The sequence below is a fragment of the Ptychodera flava genome, chromosome 2 (genome assembly GCF_041260155.1).
Source record: "Ptychodera flava strain L36383 chromosome 2, AS_Pfla_20210202, whole genome shotgun sequence".
NCBI lineage: Eukaryota > Metazoa > Hemichordata > Enteropneusta > Ptychoderidae > Ptychodera > Ptychodera flava.
The window spans coordinates 27,154,444-27,179,763 of record NC_091929.1 but is presented as its reverse complement, the minus strand read 5'-3'; the positions used below and the strand labels follow the sequence as shown (position 1 = coordinate 27,179,763).

The 25,320-nt window shown below is 36.5% G+C and overlaps 1 protein-coding gene across 2 annotated transcripts; it reads left to right on the top strand.

Moving 5' to 3' along the window:
- Positions 1-2,701: 2,701 nt before the first annotated feature.
- LOC139118230 (uncharacterized) lies at positions 2,702-17,518 on the top strand. 2 transcript variants are annotated; one of them, XM_070681513.1, is made up of 13 exons: positions 2,702-2,828; positions 4,836-4,996; positions 5,386-5,489; positions 6,194-6,401; positions 6,892-6,998; positions 8,772-8,980; positions 9,490-9,667; positions 10,074-10,251; positions 10,996-11,096; positions 12,207-12,351; positions 12,998-13,080; positions 13,663-13,825; positions 14,082-17,518. In XM_070681513.1, the coding sequence occupies exons 2-13, from the start codon at positions 4,843-4,845 to the stop codon at positions 14,210-14,212; spliced, it is 1,761 nt and encodes a 586-aa protein (XP_070537614.1). In that variant the 5' UTR covers positions 2,702-2,828; positions 4,836-4,842; the 3' UTR covers positions 14,213-17,518. The 2 variants fall into 2 exon arrangements, 1 of the variants encoding a protein (XP_070537614.1); XR_011548647.1 differs by lacking the exon at positions 12,998-13,080 and having other exon boundaries at positions 2,740-2,828; positions 14,082-14,171.
- The last annotated feature ends 7,802 nt before the right edge of the window (positions 17,519-25,320 follow it).

Below are 25,320 nucleotides of genomic sequence, written 5' to 3'. Positions count from 1 at the left end.
AGCTACTGCTAGCTACTGCCATGGTCATCTCCTATGTGATATTTGGTATGGGAAAAACTATTTAATGTCATACTGATATGAAATAGGGAACATAGGTCTGTGTTAACCCTTTGAGTGCTGTAAATTTTGCCGCCAAAATGTTTGTGCAAAATTTAACCAATTTTTACGAATTTTTGTAATTGTTTGACAATATTGGACAAAATAGACATTACTTTTCATTGGCTACATTTTTTAATCAAAATCTTGGGGAAAATCGAAAGAAAACATGTCTTGGTTACATCTAATAAAAGTGGCAAAAATTGACTTTGGCGCTCAACGGTTAAATATTGTCAAATGCTGGGAAGGAAGAGCTTCAATACAATAAGGGTAAAATGGTAAACGGAGGGTACCCAGCAGTCGTTTGAATATATTTCACCTATATTAATGCCAGGTCAGATATCAGTTTGGAATTGCTCCCTGTCAGTACAAGTTTAAATGTGTATGGGATCGGTAAAGACGTGTAACATTTCTTTATAATAAGCTGCAAGATAATCCACATCGCACCATTTTGCTGAAACGTTCTGTCGTGTCATTTTTAAGTCTCCGTTCATTCGAAAATGATCCGTATGCTTCCCCAATTATGGAATCATTAATATTCATAACATCTGAATATGGGCGTTGGATGACGTGATGACGATTTGCTGCGCCTCTATCGTCTATCCTTATTCCATGAAGATATCGGAATATACATGTAACTAAACAATGTAAAAAGTGTCCCTAAAAAGTCATTCATCTTCATTGATATCTGATAAGATCGTTTAACAATACTCTGTCGTCATCGTGTTGTCTGAAAGCCTGCCATGTGCGCCATGGCTAATTCATAACACCAACAGTAAACACAATAATCAAAATTAAAACCAAACGAACACCATGTAATATGCCTAAAAAGTCACTAAAGTAATCCACAAGATGACCATAAAACAGCACATTAAACACAAAACACTCTACAAAATGTAGTAGCCGATGCGGAGGGCCACTTTCCTTGTGCTTGTCGATACGATAAGCTGCGCATGTGCGAAGACAGCGCGATATTTAGTAACTTTCAGGTGGTTTGATCTCGCCTTAGTCTCACTACCACGCAATAAACCTTGAACATCGCGGGAGTAGAACTGTCAACATAACTCTACTTTTTGACACTTACAAAATGAGTTTTATTCACGGACTTGTACCAAGTCTAGTGAGGAGTATAAAATAGGGATACTATAAAATTTAAGCCCTGCGTGTCAAGATAAAGCATGAAAAATATAATACATCGATGTCAATTTTCAATAAAAGATGCGTTACTTTAAATTGTCAGGACAAGTCTTTATCTTTTCCTTATCAAATTGATATTAATGACATCATCATGAATATACTTATTTGACACATCTGTTTGGTCAAATACAGTTTAATTTGCAGCAGCTGATCAGACTGTCTAAGGTCACATGTCACACATGATTTTCTGAATGCAAACTTTGGCTGTCTAGGTAAGTCTCGAGATCACAGTCAAAAAGTGTTTCTGCCTTTCGCTTACCCTTGACATCTTTACTGAGGACACAGGTGACTACAGTATATCATTTTTAATCTCAAGAAGCAATGATGAATTCATATTGTCAGCATGAACCAGTCAATGACAAATCGTAGAATTTTTTCCATTTTTAATCACCCAATCTTGTGCGCCCTCTACAAACCCTACTCTTTTATTATGTTGCCTCTGTGGGAGGAATTGTTACCATCGTCAATACAATGTACACAGTAGGTAATTGTTTCAGATGTGTTCATCACTTTAAAAATCAATCAATTTATCACTTTTAAAAATAAACTTATCGTCATCAAAGCATACGGTACCAAAGACATTACTTTTCTTTATTTTTAAAATTTTACAATAAAATGCACCAAAACATATGGCGCTAGCTAACTCTCCCCAGATCGCTGTTACTCATTTATCAGGATCATTTACATATTGCATTTCTACATTTTGTTTGAATAAAGTCTTTATTGCCATTTGTTTTTAGGTCGCAGGTTAAAGTTTCCAAGTGACAATTATGGCATTTTCGAAGTGTTATGCAGCTGTTTCTTTACCGGAATGGTAATGAGATGCCACAGAAACTAGCCTCACAAACCTCACATATGATGTATCCTAATTTTGGATAATCACCATTGCAGCAGCACAGTCCATGAATTTTTAAATGTTCACGACGTGCGAGTCAGGCCAATAATATTACAGGATCAAGTCCCTGTGGGGGCGCCATTTACTAGATCAATTGTAGTCAACATTAGCGAAAAAGTAATTCTGTAAATTTTACACCTTCTGATGTTCCGAGAAATCATCTCTTTTTTTGGGTTTTTTTTTTCATCACTCATCCAGAAATGTAGCTACACTACATTTCTTCAGAGTAAAGTAGAAGCTGAAAGAATATGAAAAATTTAACTCTCGTATAAACATCAAAGAATCATTAAAAACGAATTATTTTTTGCAAATTACTTGACATGTATCATGATTTGGCGTTTATTGTTTGGACACAGCTTTTCTCGAATGAAAGCATCTCATTTTTGCTAAAAGGCGATAATATTGATGCGACTTGTTCATGCCACGTCACATGAGGCAGAAGAATGAGTGTTTTCTACAGCGCCACCAGTGCCAGGGCAAGGCATTAACCGTTCCATCTTGACAGTCTGGGACACGGATTTGAAGACTGTCCACCATTGAGGACAACCGTTTGGTTGAACTGACATAGGACAATCGTTCGAACGTGCGTCGAAGTACTTTTATTGTTACAGTAGCATTTTTAATTCCCCAGCTGTGTCAGGTAAGTAATGGTCCAGCATGTTTACTTTGAGTGATAATGATAACAAAACAGTCAGCAATTGGGTCATATCTCGTATACGAATTAGTTAATACATATTAGGTAAAAAGATCGTTTTATCCTCGACGCCCTGGCTGTTTTGAAAGTCATGAGAATATTGAATTGCAACCCCATTAAGCAATTCACGACTTTAAGTTTCAGACAATTGGAGCTTGATCCCTTTATGTGTTCAAAGTATGTTTAGTACAGCTATGTTACTACATTCCAGCAGTCAGGGGTTGTAAGTTTAAGATGAATCTGGTTATCATGAATAGACCAGACATAATAGTGCGACCGTCCGTAACCTTGCAAATATTTTCGCCTCGTGCTTCGTGAGTTTACCCCGCTATCTATGAATAAGTGAACTCGCCATGGAATATAAGATTTCCATATGTATAGGAAGACTAGATTTACGTATATAGGAAGAATAGATTTACGTATATTGTAAGACTTTCGTAATATGTATTTACTTCATAGTCGGCCGACACACACTGTAGGGTTTGTGTACCTTTGTAGGGGTATAAAACTCGCTCCGGTGTTGACCGTCAATTGTGCCATTTGTATAATCATGATCTTCGATGATTTAACGATTTTAGTAAGAAGGGGACCTCTTTCACAAAGGATGACGTGAGCAGAGATAACTCGTTTTTTAAAACATGTTGCATTTCCCAACCATATCGTCACCTCGAATGTTATGACCGAGCATGTTTTTGCAAGTCAAGTGTGAAAGGTCAGGGCGGTCTTTATCTAAGACCGCAAAGCCCTCGCTTTTTGAAAAAAAACTTTCTTAATAAGTTGCAAAGTTTTTTTTTGCACATTTTGTGTCTATAACATGACAGAGTGCAAGCATTTATACCGTATGTAATATTGTCTCAAATGAATAGATTTACGTATATTGTAATTGCGTTCATTTACATGCAATCACACACACGCAAGACGTTTTGTTGACCTACTTCGCCTATGATAAATTTACCAAAGAGAGGTAATCAAGAGGGCAAATCTAATTTGTAAAAAAACGTTCTAACTTTACCCCTGGTGTGGTGACAGTCTCGGGATCATTTGCCAATGTCGCAAAAAAGACGCGCTGAACCGTATTAATAACATGACCTGATATAATGGTGTTGGTCTCTATGGCCTATTTTCACCCACGACCTTTGGTCAAAGTTCTTCGTCTCGCATTTCACGACGGTTCTGCAGGCACACTCGGGCAAAGGCTCTGGTAGCATACTCACTATCAGAGGAGCTCGAGCTGGAGACTCTAGGACAGTGCTGTACCCTTGAATAAGGCTATTCACTCCTCATTGCTTAAAATGGGGTTAAGTGGCACTGGTACCTTAGCCTGTAATACGGTATTCGCCTGTTGAATTGTGGATTGAATAAACAACAAACGAAAACAACAACAACAGCAACAAGCGTTGTACGGAGTCATATAGGTGTCTGTGTTTTCTAGACTGATATGGTGAGTGGTAGGTGCAAACTGGCCTACATAAATGATAATAATCACGGCGACAATTTAAACGCATACAGTGGGAATCGGGACTCGTTCAACAAAGATGATGTGAGCAGAGATATTACGCTTGTCACAAATAGACATTGAATTTATCCACATATACCAATTTATAGCAATTGCTCAATATGAATATTATGATGTAACATTTTTTCGTTTACAAAGAGTTCAAGTTCACTTGAGATGGTTTAGTAACCTTTTTTGGAACGCACCTGCTCATGAGTATTATTCATGATATTATATTTTACTATTCCCTATACTTCTAACATACTTATATTTAGAATATATATTATTTATGTAAAATATTTCAATATTGGAAACAATTGGATGTCTGTGAAATACAATGCATCTATATAAGTATTCACTATAATAATTAATTGATTTCTTAATGAGATTAATTAATTAACTTTCTCTTCATTTATTTATTTGTTTGTTTATTTATTTATTTATTTATTTACAACTAGTATCACCATGGCAACACTTCGAATTAACTGCAAGTATTCTCCAGTAACAGAACTGTTCACTAGCCTTAGGCTGGGAAGCTACCAAAAGAAATCCGCGAGAGTGACGTCATCGGTATTGCAGCCAAGAGTTCGGCGATTCACAGCCTCATCTCAAACAAAAGGTGGGGTGTCTCTTCATAAATGAGTAAAATATTAAATTCATCCCTTTTGTCATATACAATCACGTACACTGAAAGATTTAACATATGGACAATCGTTGTCAGGCTTGCCAGTGTACTTTTTTACCTATAACAAACTACATGTTCTTCATAGTCTACACATTGAATGAGATGGGCTTACAAACGGGCGTTTGTAGAACTTGTTGGAAAATCGTACCCGTGAAGGTAATAACATCATATCGAACTTAGAAAGCACGCCCTGCAGGGAAGTTGTGAATAAATAGATCAATATACCTATATCTATATGCCTCCAGTAAAAAAAATGTATATATGTAGCTGTCCGTCATCTAAACCAAATCATTAACGGCATGTATTTTCCGTCAAATATGCAGGTATCATCAAAAGCCAGTTTGATGACGTGCAAATACCTAGTGACCAATCTTTGCCTGAATGTGTTATGTCAAATTTTGACCTCTTCGGGGATCAAGTGGCATTGGTAAGTAAACAAAATCGAATATTGCATTATGTAAAAAATTGTCTTCATTGTTCATTCATTCAATACCACATATTACTCGCACCGGAGCGCGATCGTTTGGTTCTTTAAAGTTTGGACTCCACATAGAAGAAATCAGTGAAATTCCTTGCAAAACATTCAATATAAAACAAATCAATCAGGGAAGCTCTTTATACATACATAACAACATATTTAGCTGCATACATACACAGAGAAAAGCATAGAAACATAGATACATAAATCGATCGATTTAGCATAATTCGATACATATACAGATACATAGTATAGAGTACATACATAGATCTTTCGATCGATCGATAGATACATACATACATACACACACACATACATGCATGCAAACATGAATATATACATGCATGCATACATAAATACATGCATGGATGCATGGATGCATGGATGCATACATACATACATACATACATACATACATACATACATACATACATACATACATACACACATACATACACACATACATACATACATACATACATACATACATACATACATACATACATACATACATACACACACACACATACATACATACATACATACATACATACATACATACATACATACATACATACATACATACATACATACATACATACATACATACATACATACATACATACATACATTTCGATGTTGTTTTATGGCAGATTGATGGCGTTTCCAACGAAAGCTACACATTCAGAGAGCTGAAGAATCTGGTTCGTCGGTGTGGAAGTGGTTTAGTGAAATCTGGGTTTGTACCGGGAGATGTGTGCGCCCTCTACAAACCCAACTCACCAGAATATTTCTTATCATTTTATTCTGTTGCCTCTGTGGGAGGAATTGTTACCACCGTCAATACAATGTACACAGTTGGTAAGTGTTTCAGTTCTCTGTCAAGTGTTCCAACGTATTGGAAAGTCTTTTGGCTGGTCTGAAACGACATATTTGTAGAGACTGTGACAAATATGTTCTATTTTCCTTGAAAGATTCAAAGTGCACTTTTTTAGCATAATTAGTGATATCTTTGATTGACTTTAGATGTCAATTGAAAGATATAGACAGTATTTCGTGTTGACCATGTTCCTGCCGTCATAAATAGTCGTTCTGTAATCATTTGAGTGCTCTCCATGGAAGAGAAACAGACTGGAAGAAGATATAGACAGTATTTCGTGTTGACCATGTTCCTGCCGTCATAAATAGTCGTTCTGTAATCATTTGAGTGCTCTCCATGGAAGAGAAACAGACTGGAAGACCCTTTTTCTCTGCAAGTAGCGTCGTTATATAGACAATCAAAGGTTCTTAAGACGGCATTATAGAAAGTGTGCTATTCCCAACGACAAAACTTGTTTTCTTTTATGTGCAGGTGAGTTGAGAAGTCAATTAGAGGATTCTAATGCTAAATGGCTTGTGACACATCCTTCACTGATTGAGAAAGCTAAGGAGGCCGCTAACGATCTACCTACATTAAAGGTGAGTCGGCAGCCTCCCGAGAGAAATAGTACTAAAATATTTGCCCAATAAATTAATGAAGGAGGGCGCACTACAGAACAAGCCAACATTTTTTTTTAAATCGTTTGTGAGATTCGCTCTTATAACTCGTGATTACTGCTCTTCATCCTTGAATAATGTTGCATTTGGGCTTTGCTAAATGTTTGACAGAAAAAAGTCATGCTCAAGTCCATGCTTTGCTTGAATGAAAACACCTTGTTCGATGCTTGACACATAGTCTGTCACATGGCGTTTGTTTACTGTGACTAAGCATACAATATACTCAACGTTCAAACAATTGCCACACCAAAGAAACTCGGAGAAAATTATTTTCTTTGAGAGGCCTAATAAATAATATACATGCAGGAACGGGGGTCATCAATTACTTCGTTAAGGCTCTTATTCTTACCTAAGCAAGCTTCTCTTTGGGAGGCACCATATTACAATTCGTATCACCACTGTGTTAGTTACTCGTCTTTTTTACCTTAATGCTCGTCCACGCACAGTGTGCGACACTAACGTCAGTCTGACGGTCCGAAACCGACTGATTTCTGGTCGGGCCGAAAGTTTTAGCAACATGTCAGACATTATAACCGGCTGGAATTTGGAATAGCTTAAAATGATGAAAAATTATCTCTCAAGACATGTAAGAGCTTATAATGCAGATAATTACTACGAATCTGCAGGAGTGAGCAAATCCACTGCACTAACCTGACCTTACGCTTAGTAGCAGTTGTAATCGCCGGCCAAGTAATTTTTGGCGTTTACTATCCCAGAACATGCGCAATTCTTGACTGGAGAAAACGTAGTGCTGATAAATTACGGCTTTTATCTAATCTTGAAAAAAAGCTTTACATGAAAACGTCAAGCGTCTATGTAAAAATTCGACTGATGTGCGTCCAGTACTTGTACTTTTTAGTCAAACGCAGTTTTTCTCCACATTTTACAGTTAGAGAGCAAGCAGTGAAACAGTCAATTTTAATTAACAGATTTAACAGATAACTGGCGGGCTAGTGTAAACTGAGGCTAGGCTAGTAAATATTTTGGCTACCAGCCAAGGGGCTAGTGAGTCGAAAAATGATTTGCGCACCCCGGTCTGTTTCTGACAACGAATCATGTGATTCAGAATTCAATGACAGAGAAGAAGATGAAGGTTGTGATATTTTTGAGGTTCCTGATAATGTAGATGTGTGATTCATGATCAGTTACTAACACTATCTACAATCTATTTACACTAGGTCACAGCTTACCTGTGACCTAGTGTAAAGTGTCAGAGAAGTTTGCTGATGGATACTAGGCGCTATATAAATTATTTATCCTATCTTTTCATATCATATCCTATTCATTTGAAGTGAATGCTTGCTGACTCTATATAAAAAGAAATGAACAATTAAAGATTAGATGCTGTCTCTTTCACAGCAGTATATTGAAAAGACATATATTTTCATATGGAAATCAAAAAATGGTATTGAGGGAAAGAATGTCGACTTTAATAGTACAACTGCATTTTGTAAGGACCGTCAGTTTTCTGTAAGGAACCGAAGCTTTGGCTAGGCGAATGTCCCAATGACCTGAAGCTATTTTTGCTTAATTTCACACACTGACCACATACCAGTCTCTCTGTAAATTGGCTGTCACAACTTGAAGGTCTCGAATTATTTTTCCGAGCATTAAAAGTCAAGTTTAGCTTTCGTCTCACTCCATGTTCAGTCCTATTTTCCAGACAAATATTGACAATTTAAGCTTACATTGTAGGGCATCTACGTCCTAGGCGATGACAACATACCAGGATGCAGTTCCTTTAGCAAGCTTATGACAGATGATGGCTCAGCATTTCCGAAAACCGTAAACATAAACCCCAGGGAAGATGTGGTATTTATACCATACTCAAGTGGGACAATGGGTCCTTCTAAGGGAGCAATGTTGACCCACTATAATTTCATAGCGGGTGTGAAACAGTCAACGTAAGTATATAATGATAGATGCAAAAAGCTTGGACTTTTGATAATGTCTCTAGTACTTTTGCTCAGTAAAACACGCTTTTGCTTATTCATCTCCCCCTAACGCTGGAATACCAAGTATCTTTCTCATAAAAACGTTGAATCATATATAACACTTACGAGTTATTTAAATACGGACATGTTTCATCTGAAACCAGCTTTCACTAGCTACACTGGATATAACACACGTTCCTATAACATGCATTCGTTATGGGAAGTTCATTGCCGTTTGCGTTAATTTTCGATCGATAGAGACACCTTTTCTTAATCTTCTCTCTAAATATTGGCTACAAAAGAAATCGTATGCCCAGTATTCAAAAATGCAATGCGTTGCATACAGTACGCAATAAAAAAAAAATGAAAAGCAGAAGAGCTCACATTTGCAGATCGAACGAACATTAATACGTTATGCAATTGTCTCAAATTAGCTCCAATTGTGTTACATAGAGGTTAATGAAATTCGTTTTCGACAGAATACCAGGATATTTCAAATATCAACCAGGGCTTGACGTACTTCCCGGTCTTCTGCCATTTTTCCATATCTACGGAATGGCTGCAATTCTCTCAGCTGGACTGTATCAAGGTGCTAAAGTTGTCACTCTTCCGAATTTTGAACCAGACACTTTCTTTGGAGCATTGCATAAGTACAAGGTAACAAGTTCAAGCCTTCTATCCATTTATCTATCCATTTATCTATCCATCTATCTATCTATCCATCCATCCAACTATCCATCCATCCATTCATCCATCTATCTATCTATCTATCTATCTATCTATCTATCTATCTATCTATCTATCTATCTATCTATCTATCTGTGTGTCTGTCAGTCGATCTGCCGATCTATCGCTCGATCTGGCTGGCTGGCTAGCTGGCTGGCTTGCTGGCTGTGCAGAAACAAATTTGCATGTGGGTACATCATCACCACGTTGACAGCTCTTATAAACCGACTGAAACTTCCCGAAAGAGCTCAGTTACCCTTTTATCCCAGTGTAAGCAAATAGATTGCTTTGCAGTTAGGACTTTTTATCTTGATATATGTGTATTTTGTGTGAACAGGTAACGCGTGGTATGATAGTGTCATCTTTACTAGTATCCCTAACCAAACATCCAAACATTGACAAGTATGATCTCTCGTCTTTAGTGGAGATATTGTCGACGGCAGCTTATATTAGTCAAGCCACATTAACTGAGGCGAAGAGGCGTATTGGAAATGAAAATCTGTTTGTTAGACAAGGTTTGTGGCCGCTAAGTATCGACATTTATATGCATATGCCAAAAAGATCTAAATGCTGTTTGAAGGGGGGTTTACAGACGTATCAGATCACACACGGACTTCATAATAAAACAACAAGATTGTGACATGCGATGCTACATCGCCTTGATAGATAACGCTGCTAGGCTGCATTCAAAAAGTTATTTAAATTGATTTAAAAACAGACATTATGGAACATGACCATAATGTATGGAATCGTATTAACGCAAGGTAAACCTAAGGTCCGGCGAGAGCAGTCATATATTCAACCATTCATAATCCGGAGATGATTTAAACAAACAGGGTTATGTATTATTTGACTGACGGGAATACTCCACATGTTCAATATTGACAAAGATACATATCCAAATAGCTGCCAAGAAATTAAACTTGGTTTAGTTTCATTATCATGATGACAACGACTACAGCGTTCATATCATTGAGAGAAGTACAACTAAGAACTTTTTTATGGAAAGCGAATAGAGTTGGGTGTTTAGAGATGAACCTACAGACGAAAAGTAAAAGTTATGTGCTAAATTCTGCGTTTAATTAATATATGTTGTTTCTTTTGACCTTTTTTGTACATTGAAAAATGAAGATGCATTTATCAATATAAGTTTTTGGATAGCTCCATTTTAGCGATTATTTGATGACCAAAATCCAAAATATGTCGATTAAAATCTAATTTGGAGAGACCCTAAAATATACATTAAATATTATTTTAAGGCTACGGTTTGACAGAGACACTGGGTGTAACGATGACGTCAAGTCTCGAGGAATTTTGTCCAGGGTCCGTTGGAAAATTAGTACCAAATACAGAAGCAAAGGTAAGATGGTACGTCATAACAATGTAGCTGCATGTATATCAGGAACAATGTTTAAACCACAGCTTGAAATCGTTTGTTTGACATTTATAATAAATGTCACAAAATAAAGAAAGGAAGATCATCGGTCACAGGGTAAAATTCAACTAGCAAGCATTTAGAATGCAATTCCTCTTTCCCTGTGGAGAGTGGATGATCTAGTATATATAACGCAAAAGTAGTGTTTACACAGTTATTAAGCGTATTATCACTGAAGCGGTAAAAAGAGTGCATTTAGTAACATCAGATCGACGACACGGTCAATACTAACAAAATGTATGATTCAAAACTAAGGTTGATCATTGACATTAATTGGTTATTTGAGACATGATAAACGTAAGATAGTAAATTCCTTAGCACATGTCTTCTTGGTAAACATTCTCTGTCTCTTATCTGTCTTCAATTGTTTCATAAGAGCCTTGGCTTTATAATGAAAATAAATTGTATTCCCATACAGTGTCTGAGTAAGCAAAGGGGAACAAAAATTTTGCGTATATAGTTTCATTTGAAGGTCTGTGAAAATAAAAAAATGACGAATGCATTTTTTTGTTTTATATATGCAGCACATTAATCATTTATTAAAATTAAAAATGAATAGTTGAGCTAATTTATTTACAGATATTTCAAATGTAAGCATGATTCATATAATGAGGTATCTTTTGTTTATATGAACAATAAATAAATTTGATCAAGATTAAAGAAAGACAAGCTAGACTACTGAGATTACCGCTCTGTTAGTATTCACAGAAGGCGTAAACCTGTGTTTACAAAATCAATCATCAAGTAGCCCCATCATTTCAAGCTGTTAACTCTAATTCTAAAGAATATCCTTTAAATGACTGCAAGAAGTGTTGAATCGAATGTGCCATAACAGACACGAGCTTTGCAAATTATATGTGCGACAAATTCACTTAACAATTAAATATCTAATACATATAAACGCGTACACAAAATGACCCGAACTGGACAATGGCGTTTATTGTCTACCGTTCTTGATATTCGAACCTGTGCAAAAACTGAGAAGGTGTGAACAGACCTAACCTATCTGCTAGTCTTTCTTTTATTCTTCTCCAGGTTATTGATGTCGACACGGGGAGAATTCTAGGCGCTGGCGAAGATGGGGAATTGTGTTTCCGTGGTCCTCAGATAATGAAAGGGTATTTGAATAACGAGAAAGCAACCAGACAAACCATTACTGAAGATGGTTGGCTGCACACAGGTATTATGCGTGTACAATTTGTTCATTATTTGTATTTCAGTGAAAACAACGTCACTGGGCAATTGCTTGATATACGTTCAGTATATTTGACGTATACTGAACAGAAAATTACTGGTATACGTATCGTATATCTTTGCATATGCCACATTTTAATACGTTGATATACGTAGCGTAAATCTATGCAGGAAAAGAGTATACTTAATGCAGATCTTTGCACATCAAGTGTACACTGTACTTGTGTGTATTCTTAATACACGTACGCGTACACTTAATGTATTTGACAAATGCAAAGAACCCAGTATATGCGTATATGTTGTTGTATATAAAGCATTTTGCCCAGTGCGTGTATGCTATTTATCCATCTACCTACCTATATATCTAGCTGCTTTTCTATCGCTTTATATATCCTGCATCGATGTTGTGGTAAGAGCTAAATAGATGTACTCTTTATCTCAAAAAAAGGAAATAAGCAAGCTAGACCAATCGATATCCTTTGTCTCTTTTTCACCGAAAATCGTTGTTGTTATTGTTGTCGTTGTTGTTTTCTTTTGTATAACAACAAACAAAAACAACAACAAAAACATCTTTAAAGTTTATTTTCTTTACGAGCTTTGATCGGAATTCCGTAACTTTTGTCTGTCGAAAGGAGATATTGGGCATTACGACGAGGCAGGTCACTTTTATATGGTGGATAGACTGAAAGAAATAATCAAGTACAAAGGTCGTCAGGTAGGTCATCTTTTGAAATGTAAAATTCAATGTGCTTTTAATATTATTATTATTATTATTATTATTATTATTATTATTATTATTATTATTATATTAATGTATGGCACCTTTTATGTTGAATTAATTTACAATAAAAAAAATTGTGTTTTACCTTTGTACAAACTTTATCATCAAAAATGTAGAAAGTATAATTGCTAATACATACATGGTAAACTAGTATATCAAATTCGCTGATAGATATTATTTGTTACGCTAATAATACACCAATAAGAAATTATTTGACAAATCTACTAGTATGGGTCTATGTATAGTATACCATGTTTCAGCTGTTCGGGCTGTTCTATTTAATGCTATCACACCCCTCATTCTGTCTTTAACGTAATACGCGCCTCGAAAAGATCTGTGAACATCAACTTCACACGTTGTGAACTTAAAATGCAACAATTGATTCGAAAAAACCTTATCAAGGTGTAAAAAAATGATGTATCGTCGCATGTCCTAAATCATTTACTTCGCTGAAGCTCCGCTCCTGGCAGTCTCTCCTTAAGTATTAACGTCTTTGTACACTTCATCTAAATATAGGTCGCTCCTGCAGAGTTAGAAAAAATAATCTTGTCCATTGACGGCGTACAAGACGTTGTTGTAGTTGGTCGACCCGACGAAGAAGCAGGAGAATTACCCAAGGCTTTTGTTGTGCCAAAATCGGAAACAATAACGACACAGGATATAGTCAATTATGTAGAAGGTAATGGTTGTGCACGTAAATATTTACAGCGCACGTCCAACCTAAACCAATTCTTTTCAGTGGATACCATATATCTGAAACACTGTATACCTTTGGTAAAGTTACCAAATTTGAAATACTTTACAATAGTATTAGTCCGATTCGCTATATTTGGTTAAAATTCCGGGTTTGTGTCAACACATGTCTGTGTGAACGTTTAATCTAATATATCGCTTGAGTATACTTCAGTAAACTTAGTAAAGTCTTTTTCCCGCAGAAAACGTTGCGCCATACAAGAAACTCCGAGGAGGTGTTGAGTTTGTTGACCAGATTCCAAAAACAGCCAGTGGCAAAAGTTTACGACGTGTCATGAAAGACAGAGAGCTGGCAAGGGCTGATAGAAAGTGAGTCTACGAGTATGATACGAAGACGAAACGTACGATATAATGACAATAAGTGTAACTGGCGAACACAGACCTTTATATAATTGTGTGTTTTACAACTATATACGTTAACATGAGTTGATATTTTATCTAAAGTGTGGCTGATGATAAGGTATTCAACAATGTTGTAGAATTTAAACATATCAATAGCATGAAATCAGCTATCACTATCACTGAATATCATCATATCATAAGTAACGATTAGTTTTAGACGAGAAACAACACATACATGTAAGAAACATACTACGGAATATGATTTAGACGAAATCTTAGAAAATGGTACTTTGACACCAAACAGTTTTATAATAAGATTTTCCATATTATTACTGGTTTGTCCATTGTTTCACTTACTTTTCATTTGTGCACACTTACTTCATAAGATACGTATACGTATATTTTGTCAGTTTGAATTTGATATCCTTGTTCTTTTAGCTGTGTATATGTTTAACAATTGAATGCATACTCTTTCAACTATCCCTTGTGTAACAAATTTAGAGATAATATTTTACTATTGTTATTCTTAGTACTGTTTCTGGAACATGAACTTGTAAAGGTACAGTATGCACATGAGCAGAACCCTACATGATTTCTGCCATGTAAATACTGCATTTATTTTCTGACTTTCTTTGATGGCAAAATCAAAGCCATCAGGACCAATTTAGCAAAACCTCCAAACCTTCCTTGTGCACTGAACGTTGCTTTCATGACTTGAAAATGAATCACTTCAACCCTGTTAGTCACGTGATTGTCAAGCACAACTAGCCTTTTGAAATTCTGCTGCTAAAACTTCAAATCTCAACGTTATGCCGGCTGACCTGTTTGTTAAGCGTTTATATACATCCCTACGCTAGAAAAATGAATCAATTATTTCTTTTACTTTTCCATCGGCTTTTCAAAACCTTTATTACAATGATAAATTCTCTTTATAAAAAGTATCCTTCGAGCCAAATGACCTTAAAAACTTAAGTTCGGTCTAAAATCCCCGTTTTTGCCTCTGAGAAAATTATCTTTCAGCTGCTAAATGATCATCTTATGTCAAATAACATTCTCACTATCCTTAAATCGGCATACAGTCCTCTTCATAACACTGAAACTGCTCTTCTGAAAATAGTTTATGATCTTACGACTGCCCTATACAATTGCCACATTACTATTCTTACTCTGTCTGATCTATCTGTCTCTTTCTGATATTACAGATCATAGTATCCTCCTTCACTGACTTCAACAAATTTTCTCTATTTTACTGATTCTGCTCTGCCCCGGTTCCTTTTTATCTCTCCTGTAAAATCCAAATATGATACCAAATATGGTGCCAAATATTTGTATAAAGATTAACATTCTTAACCACTTTCTTTTGGAGCCCCTCCGGTCCAGTCGTTGGACCTATTCTTTGTTTCCTGTACACTTAAACTTACTGAGACATTGTCAGGATACATTTGATTGAACACCATCTTTGCTCATGGACAACAAGCTTTATAGAGTATGCCCAATTGACCAAAGTCAATCATCAATCGCAATCATGCATAGCTGCATTGCTGGATGACCACAAGAAACTGAAAAAAATTACAGTAAAAGCGAGGTTGTGTTAGTCATGCCAAAGTTCGTCTTTAAAATTATAATCGTTTTCTACTTTAATTGAAATTGGTGTTGATAGTTTTAATCAAATAAACATAGGAGGAGACTCGACATATGATAAGTGAAAGGAGAGCTCCGCGAAGGCAAAGTTTAGTTTACTATGGGGAGGCCCACCACTCGTGAGTAGAAGATCACTTCAAAATCTTTTAAGCATAGCGTGTGTATACAATAGGAAGTATGTGCACACAGTGGATGTAATATTGTAGTTTTGAACATTCAAGTGATACTTTCATAGTGCCTACCAGTCAACTAAGGGCTCTATTGATTTGCTCAATCAGTGACATGTACCTTGCCTAATTCTGGCATATAGTATGATAACCATGATAAGTATAGATTATTAATACTGGTAATGGTACGTTTAAGGTTGTTATCACGACACTTTTGATCATCAGTTATCATGTGATAACAACCGTAAATGCACCGTTGCGAGTTGTGATAACCGACTTATACCACGACAAACACACAAATGTGGCCAGAATTGCAATGGTTGCCTTTGCCATCATTGCGAATGTCACTTGAATGATGACCGTTCATTTACATATGAATTAGAAAAAACAAGTCCAAAACAGAGAGCATCTGTGCGGAAGGAAACTGTTTTCTCATTGTTTCGTTAATACCCGCCGCCTTCCGATGTTTTCTAATGGTCCCTGGCAAGTGCAAGTGGTGCTGAATGGGCTACTTTTTTCTGATTGGCTTATTTGAGTTTCATATGCTAAGAGATTCATGTCGTTGGCTCAGTTTCTACTTGGCTACAGGAGTGTAGACATGGACGCTGCTCAATATTCCGATATTTCCGTCTATGACAGCGATATTGAACGTTTTGTGTCACAATATGACAAAGCAGTTACCAACGAGGAAATAGCGGAGGAGGCAGCATTCACCCTCTTAAAAACACAAGAGCGGTCTCGTTTTGCAGCTCCAGTCGACGTGGAAAACTTGATGTCGGTAAAATCAACTTTCGTGTGTGCCAGAGAATACGAGGAGAGCGATGAACTGGGATGCTACAGTCTGCGATACCTTGGTTCGGATGAGGAATGTACGTATCAGTAAATCAGGCTGTGGAAGTATTGAAGTGTTCATATTTGTACCTGCAATATCGTATGATATCGAATAAGGGAACTAAATTTGGGCTTTGTCGTTTCGTGGTTGAAGTTTGTCGAGTGGATTGAACAGAATATCCATCACAAGGTTTGAGAGCTTTGTGTCGTAGCATTCAGTGGTATTTGAATGAAGAATGTCGTCTGCGAGACCTGAGTATTATGACCACCAAGACGCACATTTTTCAGGATTTCCAATATACGATTGTCGGAATTAAGAAAAACATTGATAGACGTGGTATCGGGATCGACAAAAAACAAGCACAGCCGTTCACACGAGAAGAAGAATATAAGATGTGGGAGAAAATTTTGTCAGTCAATGCAGCAAGGTTGCGCTGTATATTTCTACATGTCCAAAGTAATCTACAGGTTGTATTCATATTCACATTCAACATGACTCTAAAAAGGTGAATATCCATTTTAGACAGTGTTTGTCAATTGTATGCCTGTCAAAAATTAAGCTTTGTGTGTTCATTGCACATGGCTCGAAAAAGATGAATATTCATTTCTAAACAGTGTCTGTCAATTATATGCCGTTCAAAAATTACATAGTCTTTTGTGTTCATTGTATATGCGTAAGAATGGTTGGAATTCTGAATGTTTAGGTGGTTTCTACTTGTATGCAGATTTTGTTATCGGACACCCTTTCTTTCATATGTTGATAAGTTATCGTCATCCTTTTTTGATATGTTAATTATCTCTATTCATAAAAGTGTGGTGATATCTTATCAACAAATAGAAAAGAAGTGTGGTCGATAATATAATTTGCACACATACAATAGGAACCATGTGGGTTTACGAGAAAACATGCACGGCAAGAACAATATGTCACATGACCTAGAGTGGTATAAAATTATATATTTCAACACTTTGGGCCTCATTTTAGTGTAGTCTTCTTGGTCGCTCGAAGCAAGGAAAATAAAAACGTCATAACTGAATCAAAATACATGGTAAGTCATACCATGTGGCATGTGTTCTAAACTCTAACCCTGTAACTGCTGGTAAACTGTGGTACATGTGAATTAAAAACTTATTATTTCCTCAACTAACAACATTGCGAGATGGTCTTGACTTGCACGACTATTTTCCTAAAGGGACAAAGTCGGCCATTTTTATCATCAATTTTGTTTGATACGAGATACTACATATATATTTTTTCATATGTTGAAAGATACTGAATGAATGGGTGACCATGCATAATGCGACCCCGGTTTTAGACAAAATGTATAAACCATCATGAAAATGATTTAATGGTCATGACCATTAACTTATTTTCGTGATGGTTTCACGTATCGTGTCTCAAACCTGGGTCGAATACACGCATGGTCACCCATACATTCAGAATCTTTCAACATGTCAAACAATACAAAAATTATCTCGTATCAAACAAAATTCGTGGAGAAATGGCCGACTTTGTCCCTTTAAGCCTCTTCCATATAATATATTTGCAATATTACTGATAATGATGCACACTAACACGATTTTGTTACGAACATTCTACATAAGCCTTATCTTTGATTGTTCTTGCCGCGTTCGTCATACATTTTTGTGGCTAAGAATGTCTTATTTTAGTTTGGACTATCTTTGCCTAAACTCCGAGACGCTATATCACTTTCGATTGAAAATGAAATTGACACATCCGAAAACATTCAAATTATTTTTAACTTACCACACTGTACAATAAATTTCGGCAGGTTTTTCGCATGTTGTGATGGCAATTAATTGACATGGCAGTTTTACCTTGACAGGTTCCTAGCAAGACCGAGTTCACATCATGGCATTGTACAAATATTCCACTTTCGTTTATTATGGCTATATTTCATTCAACAAGATCTTGTCTTTCAAACTTTTAGACACTTACCATGCTGGCTAGTCAAAGGTACTCAAATAAAATAAGCGATGAAACACCAGTACTGATTCCAAACGTCCTATGTACACTATCGAGAAACAATTGAAAAGACTATAGTAATATTAATATTAATGTTGTCAGAATCAATGACGGTTTGCCCGACGGTAAACTATTCTTTAACATTTTATAATCCAGATATTTTTAGTAAGCGCCTGTATAATGTACGCCATCTATCATTCACAAAATAAGGAGGTTAAGCTGGATTTGTTGATGGCTTCATTTGTGTAAGAAAAAGCCCAAATACGATGGTTCTTTGCAGAAACAAAGTGCGATACTACCTTTAATTGTCGAGACTGCAGACTGGGACATTTTATTGTACGTGACTATTGTGCACAAGAATAGTAAATATCTCACGATTATATCAAACATTCGTATGTCGTGTTGACATATCATCGCACATCATTTAGTGTATTCGTGCCTCAGTTAAGATGAGACTTTCTGTGAAACATCACCCTCCGGGTATCCGAGTTAATGGTTGCCTTAAAGTAGTCCATGTGTACAAATTGCTTCCACACTAAGAATTTGAATATTGAAACGCATTAGATGCCTTAGGGATGCCACATGTTAAAGACAGTTCGCGTAAACGTTCATACCTAAGAGAAAAAAGTTGTCATTGTGACGTATAAATAATCAAAAACATTCTGAAATTTACCTCCGATAATTTCGAATCATTTTAATAGCTTGCTTAAATGTCGCCCTGCATGGTGTAATCGACACTATGATCGTAGCTAATGACTTAAGGTAGTATGCGCATCCTTAAACTTGTGCCCAAACGTATCTCAAGAATCTGCAAACCATTCGCACTGAAAATCAAGGATAAAAATCAGGATAAACCTAAAAAATTGAATCATTGAGTTACGTAATCATTTCAAGCAATTTAGTACCTTTAGTTTTTTTGTGAAAATAAAGACTAATGTTTTACAAATCAAGAAGTGTCGTCACTTTAAAAATCAATTTGCCACTTTTCAAAATAAAAGTATAGTAATCAAAGCATATGTAACATAGGGGTTACTTTTCTTAATTTTTAAAATTTCAAAATGACATGCACCAAAACATATGGCGCTAGCTAACTCTCACCCGTCGCTGTTACTCATTTATCAGGGTCATTTAAATATTGCATTTCTAAATTTTGTCAAATAAAGTCTTCATTGCCATTTATTTCTAGGTTGTAGGTTAAAGCTTTCGAAGTGACCATTATGGCATTTTTTGAGTATAATGAACCTGTTTCTTTACCGGAATGGTAATAAGATGCCACAGAAACTCGCCTCTCAAACCTCACATATGATATATCCTTATTTTATTTAATTATCATTGTGGCAACATATGAATTTCCTAAATGTTCAGAGCGTGCGAGTCAGGCCCATAATATTATGAGATCAGGCGCCTGGAGGGGCGTCATTTACTGGATCTATTGCAGTCAACAACGGCAAAAGAAACTCTGTACATTTTAATCCTTCTGGTATTCCGAGAAATAAGCTCATGTTTTTCAACGTAAAGAAGACTCTGAAAAATATGATAAATTTAACGTTCGTACAAACATCAAGGAATCGTTGAAAAGGAATATGTTTTGCAAATTACATGATTTGCATCACGATTGGCGTTTATTGGTTTAACACAGCTTTTCTAATTTTGCTTAAGGCCAATAATATTGATGCGATTGTCATGCTTTGTTACTTGAGGCAGAAGAATAAGTTTTTCTTTTCTCCAGCGCCACCAGTGCCTGTACCAAGGTGCTTACCGTTCCCTCTTGACCGACTGGGACACGATTTTGAAGATTCTACACCATTAAGGATCACTAGTACTGTTTGGTTGACCTGACACAGTACAATCTTTTGACCGTACATCTACTGAGTACCTTTCATTGTAACATTTCGAATTTCCCTGTAGCATCTGTGTCACCTTTCGTCTTACAGGTAAGTAATGTTTAAGCATATTGACATCGGGTGATACCATTAATGTTCATAATGTCAACAATAGGGTTTATATCATCAAACTATTTAGTTAATACATATTAAGTAGAAAGATCTTTTTATCTTTGACGCCGTGGATGGCTGTTTTGAAAGTCATGAGAGCACTAAATTATGTCGCCACTAAGCCCATTAAGACATTGAGATTCGGAAAATTAGAGCTTGATCCCTTCACGTGTTTGTAGTAAGTTTGGTACAGCCTTGTTACTACATTGCAGCAACGAGGGTTTGTAACATAAAGTGGAATCTGGTTGTGATGGCTAGACCAGTGATAACCGTGCTACCCTGTATGATCTTGCTGTTTTTTGCCTCGAGTTTCGTGACCTTTTTGTGCGATTTATGAATAAGTGAACTTACAATGGACTATATGAGAGAGTATGTGTACCGTTGAGGGTTATAAAAATCGCTCTGGTGATGGCTGTCAATTGACATTCTTTGTGTCATATGTGTAATCATGGTCTACAATGATTTATTGTAATCTGTGTTTTTTGACACAGATGTGTTTTGTTGACTTTGTCCTAGTCACGTTTCATTCATTCAGTTTTCATTGTACGCCGTATGCAGACTGCCGTCAATCCAACCTCCACCCCTATCGTTTTGAAATTGCTTGTATGTGTATGAAGCTTTCCGCAGGTTTCCTTTCATTTGCAATAAACACTGTTAGTTTTACCACAAAGCAGTTGTGGCGAGTTTCACAAAACGATCATAGCAAAAACGAGGGTCTTCTTTCACAAAGTATGACCTAAGCCGAGATAACTCGTCATACAAACCAAGTGTTGCTTTCTCAACCATGTTGTCACCTCGAATGATTTCACCTCGTATATCTTTAAACGTCAAGAGGTGTTAAAAGTCACTGCTGTCTTTACCTAAGATCGCAACGCCCTCACTTTGGGACAAAGTCTTATCAATATTTTGTGAACTTATTGCACAGTTTGTGAATATAACATGACAGAGTGCAAGCATTCAAATTTCCTTCATTTACATTCAATCACATACCCGCAAAGATGTTTTATTGTCCTTCTTCTATAGTTATTTACCAAAGAGTGGTAGTCAAGAGGCTAAGTTTTATTTTAAAAAATACATTCAAACTGTACTCCAGGTGCCGTGACAGCCTTGGAATCATTTGCCCATGTCGCCTTAGAGATGTGCTGAACCGTATTGATAACGTGACCTGACATATTGGTGTGGGTCTCTACCGCCTATCTTCACCCACGACCTTTGGTCAAAGTTCTTTGTCTTGCTTTTCACCACCATTCTGTACAACGCATGAATCAGGAGGCACCCTGGGGCAATGTCTCACCATTTGAAGATGCTGAGTTCGAGAGCAAGTGAGCTACGCTGGACTCCCTGTCAGCAGATGGCAAGCTCGAGACTCTAGCACAGTGCTGTACCCTTGAATAAAGCACTTCACTCCTCAGTGCTTAATTTGATAAAATGGCACAGATAACTTTTTTAGTCTGTACTAAGGCGTTCGCCTGTTAGATGACTGATTAATAAATAACAAAAACAACAACACAACAAAGCGTTGTACGGAGTCAGTAACTGCCTGTGTTCTGTCAATGGATATGATAAGTAGTAGGTGCAAATTTGCCTCCTCAATACTCCATGATGATCACGGCGTCTTTTTAAGCGCACACAAGGGAAATAGGGACCTCGTTCAACAAAGATTATGTCAACAAAGATATCACGCTTGTCACAAATAGACATTGCGTTTTTCAACATAGACCCATTTATAGCCATTATGAGCTCAATTTGAGTATAATGATTTGTCATTTTTTGCTTACAAAGAGTTGAAGTCTACTTGTGATGGTTCAGTAGCCTTTTGGGGAACAAAACTGCACACAACTATTATTTATAATATTATTTGTGTACCATTCCTCTACTTATAATATACTTATATTTGAACATTTATATTATCTTTCCAATTTTTTTAAATATTTAAAATACAATGCATCTATATAATATAAAAATTAATAACTTCTTAATGAGATTATTAAATTAACTCTCACTTTCTTTCTTTATTTGTTTATTTATTAATTTGTTATTTTTTATTATTTTATATCCAGTGTCAAAATAGCAACACTTCGAATTATCTCCTGTAACTGAACTATTCATAAACCTGAGACTGGAAGCTCCCTTAAAAAGCCGCAAGAGTGACGTCATCAGTATTGCAACCAAGAGTTCGGCGATTCACCGCTTCATCTCAAACAAAAGGTGGGATGTCTCTTCATTAATGAGTAAATATGAAGTTCCTTTTTTGTCGTGTATGGTCAAAGTGGTCTGGCCTGCCAGTGAATTTTGACTTGCTTGTGTTCTGTTACCTGTCCGGATAACACATTCTGAGTATTCTGCAGTTATGATCAAAAGCCAGTGTGATGCTGTGCAAATACCAAGTGACCAATCTTTGCCTGAATGTGTTATGTCAAATTTTGATCATTTCGGGGATAAAGTGGCATTGGTAAGTTAACAAACTCGAATATTACGTTCTGTAAAAATTGCCTTCATTGTTCATCCGCTCAATACCACGTATTACATCGAATCGTAAGCGTTTGGTTCTTTTGAACTCCATTGGAAAGAAACATGTAAAATTCCTTGCAAGACATTCCGTATAACGAGTCAATCAGACAAGGTCTTTATACATACAAAAGAACATATTTAGCAGCGTTCATTCACACACCGACATAAATAGAAACATCGATAAACAAACAATATACATTTATACAGACAGACAGACAGCCAGGCAAACAGACACATCAATCCATCCATCAATTCATCCATTCATCCATCCATCCTTACATACACGCATACACGCATACACCATACGTACATTAGCTCAATTCGTGTCACACGGAAATAAATGGAACTCATTTTCGACAGAATACAAGGATATTTCAAACACCAACCAGGGTTTGACGTACCTCCCTGACTCCTGCCATTTTTCCACCTCTACGTAATGGTTATAATTGTCTCAGCTGGACTGTATCGAGGTGCTCAAATTGTCACTCTCCCGATTTTTGAACCAGACAATTTCTTTGGAGCTCTGCATAAGTACAAGGTGACAACTATATATCTATCTATCTATCTATCTATCTATCCGTCTGTCTGTCTGTCTGTTTGTTTGCCTGCAGGCCTGTCTGTTTGCCTGTCTGTCTTACTGCCTGTCTGTCTGCCTATCTGATCTATCGATCGATATGTCTGGCTGAATGGCTGGCTATGCCGAAAAACGTGCACGCATGGTACATTATAAACCCCTGCTATCAACGCTATGTGAAGCGACTTGGACAGCTCTTATTAACTGGCTGAAACTTGCTGGATGAGATTAGTTACCCGTTTATCCAAGTGTAAGCAAATAGGTTGCTTCGCAATTAGAGAATTTTTATCTTGATATATGTGTATTCTTGTCTGAACAGGTAATGCGTGGTATGATGGTGCCATCCTTAATAGTATCCTTAATTAAGCATCCAAACTTTGACAAATATGACCTGACGATTGTGGTGGAGATAATGTCCTAGGCAGCTCATATTGGTCAAGCCACCTTAACTGAGGCGAAGAAGCGTATTAAAAATGAAAATTTGTTTGTTAGACAAGGTTTGTAGCTGGTAAGTCTAGCCGTTTACATGCTTATGCCATAAAAGTCTATATGCTATTTGAAGGGGTTTACGGACTTCACAATAACACTACCAGAGTGTGACGGGGGATAAACATAACCTTGACTTAAAACGCCGCTGGGTCACATTTGAAAAATACTTGAAATTGATCTCAATATTATGAAATTTGATCAATAATTGATTTAATAAATTACGTAAATTGATCATAACGTTCTGAATCTTAATGACACATACTAAACCAATATGTAAATTCCATCTGTAGATATTGAACCAACATTAATCCGTAGATGATTTAAAGTACACGGTAATTGTCTGACGGGAAAACTTCACACGGCATATTATTGACATAGAGTCATCTAAATATTGCCAAGAAGTCAAAATTATTTTAGTTTCGTCGTCACGATGACAATGTATACAGCGTGCATATCATTGAACGTAGTACAACTAAGAGCGTTTTTTTACGTATGGGATACAGTTGGATGTTTAGAGATGAACAGACATACAAAATGTAAGCCTTGTGCTAAATTCTGCATTTAATTACCATCAGATTTAGTTGTTTCCATAGGCTTTAAAATGCATGTGTCAGTTTCAGTTTTAAGATAGCTAAATTTTTGTGATTATTTAATTACAAAATCCACAAGTAGTCGATTAAAATAAAATTTGAAGACACTCTAAACTATACACTAAATGTAATTTTTTCAGTCTACGGTCTGACAGAAACGTTGGCTGTAACGATGACCTCATAATTTATAAAAACTGTAGCCCTTAGCCAACAACTCGCAGCCTGCAGCCCGCAAAATTACCAACTCTGTCATGCTATGTCATCTTGGGTAGACGGATGAGTGTTTGTACAGCGC

Coding starts and splice junctions, on each gene's coding strand:
- LOC139118230 (XM_070681513.1), top strand. CDS start 4,843: ATGGCAACACTTCGAATTAACTGCAAGTATTCTCCAGTAACAGAACTG. Junction 6,402..6,891: donor CAATACAATGTACACAGTTG/GTAAGTGTTTCA, acceptor TTTTATGTGCAG/GTGAGTTGAGAAGTCAATTA. Junction 13,081..13,662: donor TCAAGTACAAAGGTCGTCAG/GTAGGTCATCTT, acceptor ATCTAAATATAG/GTCGCTCCTGCAGAGTTAGA.